The sequence below is a fragment of the Neolamprologus multifasciatus genome, chromosome 17 (genome assembly GCF_963576455.1).
Source record: "Neolamprologus multifasciatus chromosome 17, fNeoMul1.2, whole genome shotgun sequence".
Classification (NCBI taxonomy): Eukaryota; Metazoa; Chordata; class Actinopteri; order Cichliformes; family Cichlidae; genus Neolamprologus; species Neolamprologus multifasciatus.
This window is the reverse complement of record NC_140455.1, coordinates 14,184,157-14,202,129: the sequence shown is the minus strand read 5'-3', so window position 1 is coordinate 14,202,129 and position 17,973 is coordinate 14,184,157. Positions and strand designations below refer to the sequence as shown.

The window sequence follows — 17,973 nt, the reverse complement described above, 5'->3', positions numbered from 1 at the left end:
TTTGTGTCTGGGTTGTTATCAGAGCTTGCAAGTATGATGATACCACTGAGCTAGTGTTTTGATTTGTAAGAAAACATGAAAAATGTTTTGTTTGCTTGTTTTACAGTCACATTTTTATTTTCATTTAGAAAATATGTTTCTCAGAATTGAAATTCTCTTTTACAAAGACACCCGATTTAAATCTGGCCAATCTAATGTTCAGTGGCATCTTCTTGTGCACCTCTGGACAGTTTTTAGTACAGATCCCTCGATAGAAGCCCTTTTAAGCCCTTTTATGACTTGATTTTGATCCCTGGAAGAATGGGACTGGTTTCAGCTGAATCAGCTCACTCACTGCTACAGTACAAGCAGCAGGAGTGGTGCAGCAGAAAACAGCTGCCCAGTCCCATCTGACTGTGTGGTGATGGTCAGCCCTCCTGTCTATTAGGTGTTTGTTGGAGAATCTCGACTCTTTATCTCTCTCACCTGCTGACAGTGTGTCAGCTCAGCCCCAGTTGGCTGTAATGGGTTTGCTGTTGCTCCATTTCCTGAACTATCTATCACACACTTGGCAAATCACTATGAGGCTGCCATGAATACACCGATGATTGTTGACTACCACAGCTGTCTGGAATGGCAGAATCACAGACTACCAGTATGAGGTGCTTCTGGCACTAAGCTTTGCAAGTCCTAAGCTGGGACCCAGATAGATTCATTAGTAAAATAAGTCAGTTAAAAAATGTGTTTTACGGCTGACTCTGTGTTTGTCTCCTCTGAGTCTCCAATAATTAAATCAGAGCTCTGTGGGCCATGACTACATGTTTTAGTAATCTTCTTGTGGTTGAAGCACAAGAAAGTTGAAATGAAGTAGGCATTTGCTAACATATTCCTAAATAAGGCTGCAGAAGCTGTTGGGAACACAGAACCTTAGTGCTGGTGATACTGATATCATGTGAAAGTGGTGCCGCTTTCATTTCCTCTGTCATTTTAAATCATAAGTTGTGTTATTTGTGGAGATTATCATGCTAAAGTAAGTATACATAAAAATGCAAACACATAAACCAATCCCACTGGCTTTTTTTATCAAGTGCCACGATCCGTAAGACTTTTGGGAAAATATTCTGTGTGCACAAAACTAACACAACATTTTATAAAAAGAACATCACCTTAACAGTTCTGTCACTTAGGTAATTAGACTTACACCTCTTTTCCCTTGTCAGGCTTCCCTCTGACTATTATTATTGATTATCATATATGAACAGCTGCAAAACACAGAAAACATACAATATAAAGCAATAAACCTTCAAACAAATGTTTCAGACGAACAGCATTTCACATTACAGATCTCTGTGTAGGTGGATGGCTGATAAGAGCTTACAGTACTTAAACACACAGACAGACCTCTTTTCCGTTTTCCCGTCGCTTTCCTCTCTGCTGTTAATGCAAACAGGAGAGTTAAAGTGAGGGGGTGAAGTACAAAAAAGGTAGAGACTAATGTAATGGTAATAACATGAAGGTTGAAACGCTGAAGATGGATAACAAAGGTAGGGAAGAGTTTTTTAAGAATATGTTAATTTTATTTAATATTGTTTTTTGATTTTTTTCAGATTTTTGTTTGGTCAGAACCGAATAATCAGCCCCAATGAGACAACTGCATTCAATAACAAGTGCGATCATAGCTTAAAACATGCATCAATACTATGCGATGATATGGGAATGGATAATCTCTGTTTTTTAATCCTGATTATTTTTTTAACATCAGGATCATCATAGCTTGATGTTGACTTTATTATTTTCAAAGTGCCTCTTTTCCCATCAAAAACACAATGAGTTTGGCGTGTGTCTCTCATGTACCCTTAACGACAGGTTCGCAGTGTGCTTGCTGTGTAATGGCCCTAAGTCTTTAGGCCTAAAAGTAACAGGCGTAGTGATATGGTGCCATGTGGTTAGTGATTAACTGTACTGTGCAAAAATCTTTAGACAACCTGAAGGTATGAATGGCTGCAATAATTTATTGAAGTATGCCCTAACAGACACGGAAACACAGTATCTAAGGCTAAAGCAGAAATTGTAAAATTCTTTTGAGCGTGACAGTCAGCATTTGGTATGGCCACCTCAATTCTTCAACATATCCTAAACTCTCTTAGGTAAGTTTTCTTGTCATTTTCTTAACTGCTCTTCAAGAATAGTTTTCCAAGCTTCCAGAAGTACGATAGGTATTGGCTTCATTTTGTTCCAGTCTCTGTCAATACTGATCCAGTAAAGTTAAGGACTCCAATCCATGACTCATAGTTCCATTGTGTGCTTCTGTCCATGTATGCTTTTAATGCAGTGGTAATGTGTCTGAAATCATTGTCCTGCTGAAAAATGAAGCCAGTAAGACACTTAACTTAGCATCACATGGTGGATCAACATCAGCATTTTTCTGTGTTCATAATAATTTTGGTTTTAAATATGGCTGTAGACACTCACTTTTGCGCCTTTCTCTCTCTATATATACTCCATATATATTGATGACGATTTGAATCAAAAATAGCAAATTTGGATTTATGACTCCATAAAACCTGTTACTTCTGATTTTGACTCCAGTTCTTGTGTAATTTGGCAAACTTCATCCGTCCTTTCCTTAAGAATGGTTTCCTGACAGCCACCCGTCCACTAAGAACCATTTCTGATTAGTCTTCAGCGAACAGTAGCACAGAACCAATCTTATGGGTTCTGTGTGCGGTCTTTGCTGCATTTTATTTCTCAATTCTGTGTTGCTATTCGCCTGCTGTCATTTTTCTGCTTATCTAATTTCTTCAGGTTTTTAAGGGTACACCACACAGCAACTTTGGGACTTATTTTTGGCTTTTTTTGTGTGTGCACTTAACTAAAGAAATGGAAACAGCAAATATGTTTTTGTCACAGCCTGCTAGTAACTAAGCACCTAAAGATGCAGTTTAAAAATTTCTTTGTCAAGGCGTTTGTTATATGAAGACACAACACTGGTTCATCCCTTAACTAAAATGTTTTTTTTTAATATACCCGAATGACTCAAATCATTGGTCAGGAAAATAATCAGGTACAAGAGCTTGACTGAAAATGAGTGAAGAAGCAGTCAGTGTCCAAAGAAAAACTTTCAAAGAGCATAGGGAATTATTGCTCAAGACCTCTGTAAGAAATTATCTCTGGTTCCTTGGAATCCAAATCTAAAGGAATCGGGGTAGTTCAAGGGTAATGTGAGTTTGTATTTCTTCTTATTTTTTAATTTTTTAGAAAATGTTAATAAGTAGGGGAAAGAAAGGTCTTAAATAATCTTGTGTCTCGAGGTATTTACAACAGCAGTGTAAATATAGGCGCGAGGGAAACATGATTAGGATTATTAAACAAAAAGGGGAGCTGCTCTTTTTGAGACTTGAGCCATTTCCTGTCCCTCTGGGATTGAATGAAATCTGTTTACAGGCACACACACACACACACACACACACACACACACACACACACACACACACACACACACACACACACACACAAACAAGCTAATTGGTCAATTTGTGATTCTGTTCTGTGCTTGGCTAAGTGAAAACCAAAAAAAGACACATTTTGATTGATGTTATCATAGCACACCTCTGCAGACTTCTGCTGCACTCTCACTCACCCACTCACTCTACTTCAGCTGAACTCCATTATGCCCATTAAGCTTATCTGTGCAGAGACATATGAAGAGAGCCTATCTGACTCAGATCACACAGCCGTCCCACGCAGGACTGTGTTCAAGATAAAAACAGGTTTAAAAACAGAGCCAAGAGGTATCTCTCTCTCTCTCTCTCTCTCTCTCTCTCTCTCTCTCTCTCTCTATAGAGAGTCTTCTAAATCAATGTGGCAGTGAATGATTACTTTAAAACTAAAAGAACAAGATGTCAAGCAAAATTGAAACTGATCCTGATTAGGGGATGCTGCATTTTTCCTCCCTGCCATGGCTGAACCAAAACCCTGATGTACAAACTCACAGTTATGCTTAGTCATATACATCTATGGATGTGGGCATTTAGACGATCATCTAAAAATGAGATGTTTCAGATGTGGTATAATTTTCTAAATGGTGCAGACACTCAGACATAAACCACTGTTTGTAAGATAAGTAATTGAAAATAAATAAACGTTATTTTTTTTTATTTGTAGTTCTAATCAGTTGATAAGTTAATATTTCCAGGGATGGTTTCAGAGCAAACAGAAATGATCATGTCAGTACTTTTCTTTTGTGTGTGTGCGTGTGTGCGTGTGTGTGTGTGTGTGCGCATGTGTGTAGGGGAGATCATCAGATGTTTAAACTGTGGCTTGCCGGGTTCCCAACCGTTGTAGTTGGAAAAACACCATTAACACTTCGTCAGGGTCTATCAGCTTAAGCCATAGGACAATACCCCACACACACACACACACACACACACACACACACACACATACACACACACACACACACACCTGATATCTGCCACAGAAACACAGATTAGCAGTATTGACTAAACGTGCTCTCTATGAGGGCTGTAATGTTGCTTTCGGGCTGAGTTGGACAACACATGTGAGTTCTGTGTTGCCCTGTTTCACTCATACTGACATTCATGCATTAAAGAAAGTAATACTCAATATAAATCAAGACTCTGCTCACGTGCTCACACTTGGAAATATCTGTTGCTTCTTATGAGTTGCTTTTTTGTTTTGCCTCATTACTTCTCAACTTATGAGTGTTGGTGCCTACCCATGATTGTAAAAGCACTGCACTGCCACTGTGTGGTCACTTGTTGACAGTACATCACACTTGAACAAATAAACTCACCATTTTGTAAACTGAGTTCTTGTCAATCTTTGATTGAACGCATGCGTTCATTTTACATTTACGTTACCAACGCAGTAAAAATTACTTGACTTCAGTTTGAATGCCAGATGTTTAACCTTCTAAGACCCGAACTCTTCCACGGCATGCATTTTTGATTTCTCTTTGATATTTAGGCATATTGGGGCCCGATGAATGTAAAAACAAAGAAATACCTAATTTCTTTTTTTTTTTTTACCTGATTTTTGTTTCTAAGAAAAACGAGAGCCACATATGAGGATATTCATTTAAAATTTCGATATAACAGTAGCAGTATAATGTCCTCATAAGTGCATATCAGGCCCTTGTAGAGCTAAATTAAGTATTTTGGTCTAAATAACCCAAAATGTGATGTCCACATATGTGGACGCCAGGTCCTAGGAGGTTAAACAATGACAGTATCCTAATAAATTAAAGGTGCTACACTAGGTATGTTTAGGTGGAACATATTGTTAATACTGAGAAGCATTTAGAATGTGAAGCACATAGTGCTTTTGAATGAATGCAACCATAATAACTCCTTTGTTTAATAAATACAATGAGAATTAAAGGAGACATTAGTCATATTTGATCTCACGTAAACCTTCTTACTCTCATGTACCCTCCTTTTTTTTAAAGCTCTATTAACCAATAAAACTGCTGTTATTTTAACTGCTGTTATGTCTTGTAATAATTAGCTTTCTTTTTTAAGGCCATTTTTCAAGACTTCATAAATAACCGAACAAAACATGACTAAAAACAGCTTTGACTTCATGTAAACATGCAGTTTTCCATTGGGCATGGCATCCACAGCACAAGATAGTGATGCTGAATTTGCAATAGTTCTTGCTGCTTTCTTCACTGTCATTCAACAAAAGTCAGACGTTGTCTCAGCATGTGGGAAAGGAAGCAAATGATAAAAATGTGCAAAAAAGACAGCAATGAAATGAAGTGAAATTGTTAATCAGAACAATTGGTTGAGCAGTAAAGTCTCAATCCCTTACGCAGGTGTTATATTGGTCGCACTGGACCACAATGACCGGGGGTCTCATGTTGAAGCTGCCTGTATAAATGTCACAGTGACACTTTTTGGTCAAAAAGATCCAACTGATATTTTGTCATGTCTAAAGAGATGTAGTGCTTTTGACATACAATGACAAATGGAAAATGCTACAAGTATTGACACCGTGTCTTTCTTTCTGTTTCAGAAGGAACTGAGCCTTCCCAGAAGAGGCAGCTTGTAAGTACCCATCATTCTCTTTGCCTTTTGTCTATTTCCAGCCTTATATGGAAATGGTTGGAAAGTTTTTATGGTGCAAAGCAATCAACTTTATACACACCTCTGACTGTACGGGTCCTTTAAATTTCTTTGGAAAACAATATCTTTCATCCTAAATTTCATCTTTAGTGGTCATTAGTATTGAGCAGAGCTTCAAGTGAAGGGATAAAGAGCTATTATTTAGAGGCCACTAAGTTTGTTTGTGTGCTTAGGCCTATTTATATCTTTTTGTGCGTGTGTGCGTGCCAAAGTTCTAATGTAATGTCATGCTGATAAGTCCTACCAAAAGTCAGAGATGCATTGGGGAAAATGCCATTCTAGTGCAGTCATCATAACAGTTCAGATGATTGCACTAGAATGGCATTTAAGCACTTATTAAATATTTTGAGAGAAATTATTAAAGGCCTTTGCACTTTAGTCACATTCCCTTGACAGTGTTTTGAGGTCTCTTTGTATTTATCTTGATGTTGAGGTAATGTGGAGTTTGAGAGCCTTGGCAAAACCTTCAGCATGGAGTTACTCTGTGGTAGATCAGCTGGTCAGTGCAATCACTTCAATCATTCTTCCTCATACCAGTACAATGTTCTTCTTGTAACATGTCCAAAGCAGTTTTTCTTTCATTCATTTCTCTCCCTCTTTATTTAACAAACATACCATTGCTGATTATAGCCCAGAAGTAATTTAAAATTACTTCTGGGCTATAATCACACCTGACCTGTGTCATTTAATTAATTAGGCTTGTCTCTCTGTTCACTGGAAAAACCTTTTTCTGAATTTTATAGGTTTTCTGAGTCTTTCTTGGTCATATTTGTGCCGATGTGGGTTCACAGTAGAACAAATCACTGCCAGAATGTGCTCAGTCATCCTAAAGCTGTTCTGCAGTCCTGCAGAGGGTTTCTTGTTTCTTCCTGGAAAGTGTAAGAGAAGAACCTTCTCTCAAAATGATTACTTTTTCTTGCAGGTCTCAACAGAAATGATGGAGGTTAAGTTAACTTCCATGTCCATTAGGAAATGAGGAATCAAATGCTTTGCAACCTTCCTCTTGCCTTCCTCAAGAACTTGATATCTTAAAAAATGTCTTGAGGGAATGTTTTCCCTGGCAGCACTAGTGTTGGGTAATATGATATATTCTTGCTTACTGTCATTAAAAAGTAATCTATGAAGCTTTAGTTAAACTAGAATAAAATTAGGACGATGATCTCCATATGACCAGGAAAACACTGGTTGGAAAATGATTGCACAGAATTTTTGGGCTTTCTAGAACAGATTAGAAGTAGCTGCGACAACCATGTGGTCAACCAGAGGTTGAGCAGTCAACACATTGAGTCTCTCAGAGTCAGTCTGTGGAGCTTGTCTGCTCCATGAAACGACAAAACACACAAATCAGAGCTATTAAGTCTATTTATCAGAGTGTGAAGCAGAAGATGCTTGTATGAATGTGTGTGATTAGATGAATGAGGCATGTTGTATAAAGTGCTTGTAATGTTCAGGTACAGTAAAAAGGCTCCAAGTGAGAACCGGCCCCAGTCTGTGGCAGATAGTCACACCTGACGTGTGGCGCAGTGTGGTATGGGGAAGTCTGTCGCTGGCTTTGGTACAGCACTACACAGCTGATGAACAGATTTGTAACAGACGGCAGTAGATTTGAGATTTATCACAGTTTATCACGGCAGCACTATCGCAAACAGATTGCACATGCCAGCTTGACCCAGATTGATCGGAAACTGCCTTATTGCCATTTGTTCCCAGTTTATTTGGCATATCTATGCACCGAAGTCAGCTGGAAAATGGCAAGTGGTCTCAGACCTGGCCCCCATCTTTGAGCTTCCATTTCAAAGGCAGAGAAATTGCAAGTTGATTTCACAGGATCACTAAAATATTTGCATCATTGTCTGCTATGATATCTGAAACCCTATATTAGAATCAGCTTTATTGGCCAATCACATTAATAGACAAGGTCTCGACTCTGTTTGATGTGACTCTCAATGAACATTGATATTCATTACTTCTTTGTTTGGTTAAAGTAAACACCATTTAGCTAAGATTGGATGGTTTCTGTGTTACTTGCAAATCAAAAGATTTCCCACAACCATCTTCACAATCTGCATTATCTTCCAGAATAAACCTTCGTCTCACATGAACAACTTCCATTAATGAGCAACGTGGGAACTACTGATGTATATTTCATCTTTTCCAGGCATTTGAGGCCTGTGAGGCTGCAATTCCAAGTATGATGAGAAAATCATATGAAATGAAATGAATTTTTAGGAATATTTTAAGGAATATTTTGCATGAGCAGTACTGAGAAAGGCTGCTAAAAGCGTGACAAAACCCAGAGCATAAGATGTAAATTCATGTATTTGTGTTGTTTGAACTCTTTTCTGATCCCAGCCCACCAAAATTGTGGTAAATTTCAACAAACAAACACTCAAAGTATAAAAATGGTTGCTGTAGCAACAACCCAAAAACAACTTTTCCCCCTCCCATTGTTCCTTTCGAATCTTTGACTCTACAGGGCTGATCATTGGTTCCCTGAATATTAGGCTGTTTTTCATCTCTGTCTCTTTGTCCCAGCGTTGTTAAAAAATCCAAAAGAGGCCCATGAGTTTAATTTAAACACAGATGGGTGTTCTAACTTCTTCCTCAGATCCCACCATGTTTGTTTAATGAGCAATCTCAACTCTGCTTACCTCACTAGAAACTCAGCACCACCATCTGGTGGACTGAATAAGCAGTTGATTTTATTTTATTATTCTGGTACTAAAAAATTCTAATTGAATTACAATTTGGCTTCACCCCTCCATACTACACTTGCTGTGTTCAAACATCAGTAACAAGATGGGATAAGGTCAGTTACACACACGCAAGATGACATTTTGAAAAAGTGTTCTTTGTTTAGAGGCTTGCAAAGGAGCTCAGTGAGGGAATCATGTGACACTCATGCTCACTTTTATTTTGTGAGAATCCTCAGTGACCTTAATTTTAACTTCCACTAATAAATTCTGACCCCACCAGACCCCTTAATCTAACTTTTCCAAGTCCAGAGGCAAACACAAAGACCCAGTATAGTTTCTAATGGCATTCTCGTGTCCTGCTGCAGCTTCTATATTAGCTCAGTAATCACTCCAAATGAACCGAACTGTGTGTGCATGTGTTTCACTACGCAGCCAAAGCCAGCTGTGATTGGAGTCATTGTTTATGACTTAGCGATGTGGCTTATGAGCTGCATTTAGCCCGTCGCGCTTAGCAGTGTACCAAAGCTTCTCGGAAATGAGAATAGAGACAGAAAGTGGACAGCTGCACCTCACACGTGCTCTAATATAGCATCATGAAAGTGTGTCCTGTGTTGACGTTTCTCTTTTAGGTGTTAGCGTACGCTCAAAACCTGACCCAAAGAAAAACACCATCTGAAGAGGAGTCAGTTAAAATAATTTTAGGTTGAATCCATAAAAATTGTAGGACTTTGTAGGAGTTTGGTAAATTTGACAAAAAAATAAAACAAAACACAAAGACAACCCCAAAAGAAAAACCATGTGGAATAAAAGTTTAAACAGGTTAAAAAATATTAAAACACTCTTTCAAACATTGTATTTTCTCCAGATATAATGTTCTCTAGAAATTCTCCCATAATAAGCCAAGCCAAACAGCACAGAAGGAGACGTCAGGCTTTACTCCACTCTTTATCTTCCCACCTCCCTGTTTGACCCCTCCCTCGAGCCTTCTGTTCACCGGCCCTCTGTAGGCTGTTTGTCGAGGACTCAGTCAGTTCTCTTGGATGGTCTGATCACTAACAGGCTGAGACTTTTAAGGAACTGAAGGGAGATTAACAGGGCCGGCTGTACCCGGGGAGGTTCTGGCAGGCACTCTGTTCCTGGGGACGTGCAGGCAGGACACTTCCTCCAAACTTTTGCCATGGCTGAGCGGTAACAGGAGCTGATAACTAAGGAGTTGGTCCTTTTTCTTTTCTGTATTGATGGGACAACACAGAACATAATGTTCTCTCTGACTTTGGGATTACGTTTTATGCAAGAAGAGAAACAAAAGGATTTATTTTGTGTTTTTAACAGACTTTGGATTCATCAGAGGAAGACAAAATGAGAAGGAGGAAAGGTCAATTGAGTTTGTGTAACACACGCCAAATTTGCTTATCCAGCTCAGATAAATATGTGTGTTGCTTGCACGTAGCTCCACACTCTGTTTGTGTGTGTTTGTGAATTAGCAAGCCCATGCTTGCCGGTGGAAGAGCAGTCTACCCCAGATACCTCATACAGCTGAGTCTCTGTGTGGAGATAAGAGTAGGTGCTGACGTAGCAAAGGCTAAGCTCGTTCTTTTATACATGAAGGTGCTGTCAGCAGTCTGGCCCATGGAAAACTAAACTACATGAGAGTTTCTGGTCCTTTGGAGGAGCTGCTCAGTGGTCAGTATGTATTTGACCGACAGATGAGCTGATACAGGCGGGTGGATTATTAACGATTACAGCTGATTCATTTGTCCCAGTACACAAGATGAAGAGGAGGAGGGAGCGATCAGGAGCCCCGCAACTTCGCCTCCAGTAAGAGTGTGTGTACACGGCATGTTCAAATTTGTATGTGAAAGTGAATGAAGATTAGGTTCATATCAACACAACAAGAGCTGTATCCCATTTCCTTCTCTTTTATTTGTGCTGAACAGACAGAGGTATTCTTATATAAAAGTACCACCTCAAGATCAGTAATGTGAATATTGTGATTTATCTGTTTAGTCTCTATTTTAAGAGGAAAATAACAGAAAAGTGCTCATCTTAAGCTTATAGGAATAGGACAAGCTCAGGAACTGATGCTTGGGCCACTTCGTACTTCATGGCACGTTCATAATCACTAATAGTGACCAAGTTCCCACAGTCCAAAGTACATTTAACACTTTAAAAAGAGATTGTACTCTGAAAGGCTTTCCTGCTTAAATACAAAGTTAAAACAAATAAGTTACAAGATAAATAAAATGCTCAGGTTACATGAATATTTTTTCCTGGTATCTTACCACATGATACCTACATTAGCAAACTACAGGCCAACCAGACGTTTAAGAGGCTTAGCTTTGTCTTTACATTAATTTCAAATAACATCCCCAACAGTTGTTTTTATTGTTTAACCACATACTGTATTTCACAAACTGGACATCATTGGACAAAGTCTCTTCATATATTACACTGGAAATATTCATATGATCCATTTAAGACAACAAAAAATTGATACCAAAGAAGAGAATTAAAAGCATTGATGATATAAAATATAAAAAATTACATATTGCTTTTGGGAATTTAAAGTTAGTGCATACATGAGTGAGATATTTCGTTTATGGTATCGATATCAATTTAAACTTTAATATTTTCAAATAAAGATGGAAACTTTGTGTAGGTGACACATCATTGACCCACATACATTCACAGTGCTGAACACACATAGTGTACATACATAGTGAGTCAGTGAAATGGAAACCATGAGGAGCCATGAACACGAGAAGGTATCAGAGTGAGATCCCAGCAGGGAGGGAAATCCTTCATCAGCTTAACAGATTACTGTGACTCTGTGCTTGCACTCTTTCACATGTGTATACAGCTAATGTTGGTTTTTCTTACTTTCTGTGGAGGTTATGAGCAAATTATTAAGGCAATGCTGGCCTTTAAGAAAATATATTGCAGCTAACTTCCAGAATAATGAAATATTCATAATAATAATATATTGCAATATTTATTTATAAGAATGCACACTGCTGTTATTTAAAATAAGAAGCACAGACACCCCCCCCCCCCCCCCCCCCCCGCAAGCTTTCGAGTTGACTGATATGTTTGTGTTAATATAGAGAAGCAACATGCATCATCTTCAGTGGTATTTTTCAGCTCATCTCAATCAACTTTATGTGACACTGTCACTACAAACCTTCCAAAAACCTACTGGTCAGACTGCTCCACACTAATATTTGGGACACAGTGTTGTTTTTTCCACTGCTATGCCAGCTGGTGTGACTTAGTTTCCAGGCTAGCATTTGATGATGACTTTGTCTTTAATTCTGCTTCCAAAATTGGTTTGTTAAAAACTACAGAGGCACACCACAGATGGCCTTACAGTATGTTAGGTAAAAACTGCAGATACTAAAATGCGTGCAGCCCTTGACCTCCCAGTAGGTGATCTCTCCCACTCTGCCCCATCCAGCAGGGGGGAGGGGACGTGGAGATCAACACCATAAGGTCATTCTGCCCTGCATAGCTGTGACAACTGACAGCTGAATTTAAACCTAAAACAGTGTGTGCTTCTTATCACTACCACTCACTGTAACCCAGTGAGTTAGACAAAACTGATTGAGTCAGACCAATTCTATCCACATTAGTGCTATGACTTAGCTCAGTCTACCTGCTGACCCGGTGCCTCCCTGGGAGTACTTACAGAGCTCTTTGAAGCTGATCCAAGACTGTGTCCAGCCATCTCTGGCTGTGAGAAGTTAGTATGTGAGGCTTTCTACCTGCTGTGAGGGGACATCTGCAGGCAGTCAGACAATATGTTAGGGACACTTAGTAGTGACTTCTGCTCGGGTGGTGTATGTTCAGGCAGTATAATTGTTATACTGTCAGCCGGTTACTGAAAAAAGTATAGTTTCTACACAACCAACTGAATGTCTTAGCAAACGTTTACTCAAACAATGGGCAGTAAACTGATCAGCAATTTAAGCCAGCCTTTATTTAAACATGGCATCTCATATTCTCATACCACCATAAGCTACAAAGGATAAGTAAAAACATGTACAAAGACTAAACTTCTTAAATTTAGTTTCACAATTTCGTGGTGTTTAGTTCAGATGAGGAACCCTCCCTAACTGTGAGGGAGCCTGTGTTCTCTTTCAGGCGTCACTCTGTATTTCTCCATGGGAAATACCATCTGGTGTGACCTGAGTGGAAGATCCACTACCAATATGTCTGTATCAGACGGACCTATCACTTCAAGGACACACAGTCTTCAGCACCTCCCTTAATAACCCTTGGCCCAACACCAGGCATTATTGCTTTCTTTCCTGTGAAGATTACTAGAGCTCCTCAGTGGTCCTGAACCATTGTTATTTTTGTTTTTGTTTCAGGATTAATTATTACTTTGTAATTACATTTTTGTTTTGTGATGATATTTTTCCGGTAAGCTGGTGTCAAATTGTTTAAAACTTGAACTTTATCAAGCTAGCACATTAAGTGAGCTTGTGTTCGTGTAGCTATTTGCTTGCTAACCTGAGCATTAGTATTTATGGCTTCTACTGGTGCCAATCATGGTGGTAGCTGGTGCATTACCTTGGCCTCCAGTAACACTGTAAGGAATCTTGTTTCTGACCAGGATATGTCCTTCAATGTGCGTATTAAACAGATATGTAGGGCTGATTTCTTCCATTTATGCAATATCTCTTAAATTAGAAATGTCCTGTCGTGATGCTGAAAAACTAGTTCATGCATTTGTTAATTCTAGGTAGGACTACTGTAATTCGTTATTATTAGGATGTTCTAAAAACTCCCTGAAAAGCTTTCAGTTGATCCCAACTGATGTAGCAAGAGTACTGACAGGAACTAGAAAGAGAAAGCATGTTTCACCCATACTGGCTTCTCTTTATTGTGTATCTGCCTTCCAGGGGAAAAAAATGCTGGTTCATAGGTCGACTCAGGAATTGTGGTGATTTCCAGACTCTCAGCTGGTACCAGTCAAAGAAAATCCCCGATCACTCCCTGAAGAATTAGCTTCTTCGGGGAGGGGGAAGATTGAGTGAAATGCTGTGTCTTTGAAGTGATTGGTCTGTCTTTGAAAGATGTGGTGGTAGTTTAGTGTCCATGACTGGTCACACCAGAAGGTGCTTACTATAGTGAGATACCTATCTTGATTGTCAGAGAACTGGGGTTACCCAGGTAAACAAGTGCTATTAGGCCTCATTCACCACCACTGTTATCTTACCATTGAATCAGAATTATTCTACATCCATAGATGCATTCTTGTTATCTGCATGCTGTCACCCAACTATCTCACTACACAGAAACATCTTAAGCTTCTTTATGGAGAATGCAGTGACGAATTTGTAAAAGAAATCTTGAAAAAAAAAAAGAGAAAGAAAATGAAACAACATGTCTGTGAAGGTTCTCAGTCATCCAGGTCATCGTAGTCTAAGGAGTGTGGAAAGAAAAGCGTCTGGACTTCTTTGAAGACGTTGCGCCTCTCATCCACTCTTCAGTTCTAAGAGCATTGGACTCTGCACCAATGCTCTCAGATGCCTCAGACACTTTTCTTTCCAAGCTCCTTACACCAAAATGAAACAACAGTGTCCAAATTCAAAGACAGAAAAACTACAGTTTTCTAAAGTGCTTCCTTTGTCAATGATGGCAGTTTAAAGAAAAATAAAGTGGTGAATCTTGCATCTACAGAGATTCACCACCATTTGATTAAAGAGCTTGTACTTGCTGGTGGATTAATCATTACGGAAATATTAACAAATGATTTTGGTAATTAGCAATGCTCGTAATTTATAGTAGCTGTGGGATAAAACTCACACTGGGTTGTAGTCTAAAACATTTCTTAAGCACTGTAGTTTAAACTTCTGTGCTTGTGTGTACACATGATCTAAGGCAGGGGTGTCAAACTCATTTTAGTTCAGGGGCCACATGGAGAAAAGTCTATTCTCAAGTGGGCCGGACTGGTAAAATCATTGTATATATAACTTAAAAACAACAACTTCAGATTGTTTTCTTTGTTTTAATACGATCAACATAAAAATAAAGCTAAAGCCTGTGGACAGTATGTTCAAAATAATACAGGCACAACATAGCTATTAATCATAAAACATCTCAAGTTATTTGAAAATTCTGAGGACAAAGAACACACAAACACACAGTTCCTCAGTGATTCACAGAACTGTTTCATAGATCACAGAACTATATCAGGGTGTCACTTCGCAGGCAGCAATGTAGATAAAAATAATGAAATCCTGTTCCCCAAACAAGTACAAGAACCACAGAATAGGTTAAATATATAAATCAAATATAATCAATTAGAAACAGTCTCACATCAACATAAAAGTATATAAACATAAAGCTGGAGCCTGAGGACAGTGTGTCAAAAAGCACAACATAGCTATTAATTACAAAACATCTCAAGTTATTTGAAAATTCTGAGGACAAAGATCACACAAGCACACAGTGCCTCAGTGATTCACAGAAGTATATCACAGATCACAGAACTACATCAGGGTGTCTCATGCAGCACTTTCAGTGGGGTTGCATAGTTTATTTGACTCCTGATACCTGGCATCTTTTAGCTTTCACCAGCTCATCAATATCAGGCTTCACATCCTGAGCGGCAGCTAACTTCAGGATGTGATTCAAGTGCCTGTGCGTGAGCCTTGAGCGCAGTTTTGTTTTATTTGTGCTCATTACAGAGAAAACTTGCTCACAAAGATACGTGGTTCCGAACATGCACAACAGTTTTGCAGCGAGGGCTGTCAAGTTGGGGTAACCTGGCAAGAGATTCTGATAGAATGTGTTCAAGCCAGCTGCGGCAAATTTGCCCCTCAAATCCGAGTCACACTGCAAGTCTATTATTTCAAGTTGGAACCTGACGGGCAGATCAAAGGATTTCACGGTGAACGGCGAGCAAAAAACTTTGAAGTCTTTCTCCAGTTCACCAAAAATCTGAAATTGTTGCTCAAACTCTAGTAACAGTCCCGTTATTTTATCTTTAAACCGCTTCATATCTGCCACACTTTGGATCGTGCACACATTTTTCAGACAGGGGAAGTGAGCTGCATCACCACCAGCGAGCCCACAATAACAGCTTCAACTTGAAAGAACGTATGTTGTCATAATACTGCGTGACAACTTTGTTGCGTCCTTGCAGCTGTTTGTTCAGGTTATTCAGGTGCTCTGTAACGTCCACCATAAATGCAAGGTCCTGCATCCATTCTGCGGAATGAAATTCTAACACTGGTTTGCCCTTTTCTTCCATAAACTGTTCAATTTCTTCTCGTAAATCAAAGAAACGCCTCAGCACAGCACCTCGGCTCAACCATCTTACCTCAGAGTGGTATGACAGGCCATAGATGTGGTCTTTCTCTCTGAGAAGACTGTCAAACTGACGGTGATTGAGGCCTCTGGATCAGATGAAATTAACAGTTTGGATGACCACCTTCATGACGTTATCCATTTTCAGTGACTTGCAACACAAAGCCTCCTGGTGCAAAATACAGTGAAAAGTCCAAAAATGACGTCCTCCATTTGCAGATTGCACTTTATCTCTGAACTTTTTTACAACACCTGCTTTCTTCCTGATCATCGAAGGCGCACCATCTGTAGCCAGGCTGACAGCGCGGGACCAGTCCACTCCGACCCTGTCCAGCGCGCCGATGAGTGCGGTGAAAATATCAGCTGCGGTCGTTGTATCTGTTATCGGTACCAACTCCACAAACTCCTCGGTGACGGTCAATGTGTCATCAGCTCCGCGGATGAAAATTGCCAGTTGTGCAACATCTGTAATGTCCGTGCCTTCATCAATTGCAACTGAAAACACAATAAATCACTATTTTTTTGCTTCAACTGGCTGTCCAAATCTGCTGAAAGATCAGAAATCCTGTCGGCAACTGTGTTTCTTGTCAGGCTGATATTTGCAAAGGCCTGGCGCTTTTCAGGGCACACAATCTCCGATGCCTTCATCATACATGTTTTTACAAATTTACCTTCACTAAATGGTTTTGAAGCTAGTGCAATTTCATTAGCAATGAGGTAGCTAGCTTTCACTGTAGCATCACTGATGTCTCGGCTGTGAGTAAACACAGACTGCTGTTTCTTCAGACCCGCCAACAGTTCAATCACCTTCTCTCTTCTCCGCTGTCCTTGAAAGTTGTCATATTTGTCGGCATGAAGACTCACATAGTGGTGACGGAGGTTATATTCTTTCAGCACTGCAACATGCTGGGAACACACCAAACATACAGCTTTCCCATTCACTTCCGTGAATAAATAGGAGGATGACCATTATTCTTGGAACACTCTGCATCCACTTTTCTCTATTTTGACAGAGACATATTGGGGCAATGAGGGCGCCAAAGCACATCAGGTTTAAATTTCATGGGCAAAACAAAGTAGCTCACAATTGCTATTGCGCCATCCAATGGACACAATTGAAACAGCAGTTTCTTTATTGAAAAATTGCTGCTCATTTTTATACTTTACAAAATCATCTCGGGGCCAGAGTAAACCCGTTTGCGGGCCTGATCCGGCCCGCGGGCCGTACGTTTGACACCCCTGATCTAAGGTATTTCTGCATTTCTTTACAGAGTACAAACAGTTTTAAAGCACAAATTTGAATTCTAAATTAATCATTATTAAGAACAGATTTGCAAGAAACCCATTGAGGTCATTGGTATGGAGAGCACCATCACAATGTCAGTAAACTATTAAGACAAAGAAGAGAAAGTATTAGCCATGAGTAGTAAGCAAAGAAGGTTTTGCTAAACTTTGTTCAGTGTAGTGTAGAAATTGTCACAGTGTAGCTCCTCTGGTCCAGCTAAAGGCACAGCAGGCAGGGAGTTGATGGTGTTAAACTGCCCAGCGCACACCCACACATCGTCACACATCTCTCCTTGCGTCTTTTTCTCTTCATCTTCCTCCCCTCCCTCCTCTTTTGGCAGAATCTGGTCACCAGCTCAGTTGCGTTGCCACAGCAACAACAGCCTCCTCCAGCACCTGCTTTCCCCCTCTTCCTTTCATCCCTCTGTCATTGGGCCCGCCCTAGTCAACCTCACCCTCTCCTCTTCGTCCTCCTCTCCCTCTCTCTGTTACTGTGATGGCCCTCTGTCAGCCCCTGTTTACCAGTGGGGAAACCCCTTCCTTTGGAG

General features: G+C 39.7%; 1 protein-coding gene across 11 annotated transcripts in view; it reads left to right on the top strand.

Moving 5' to 3' along the window:
• The window catches only part of mast2 (microtubule associated serine/threonine kinase 2), a 146,844-nt gene that overhangs the window by 71,161 nt on the left and 57,710 nt on the right, over nucleotides 1-17,973 (top strand). For 8 of the 11 annotated variants that reach the window (XM_085138328.1, XM_085138331.1, XM_085138329.1 and 5 more), the window contains one exon: nucleotides 6,019-6,050. In XM_085138328.1, the coding sequence (XP_084994454.1) occupies nucleotides 6,019-6,050 (32 nt within the window). The other 3 variants (XM_085138333.1, XM_085138335.1, XM_085138332.1) reach the window with 3 other exon arrangements.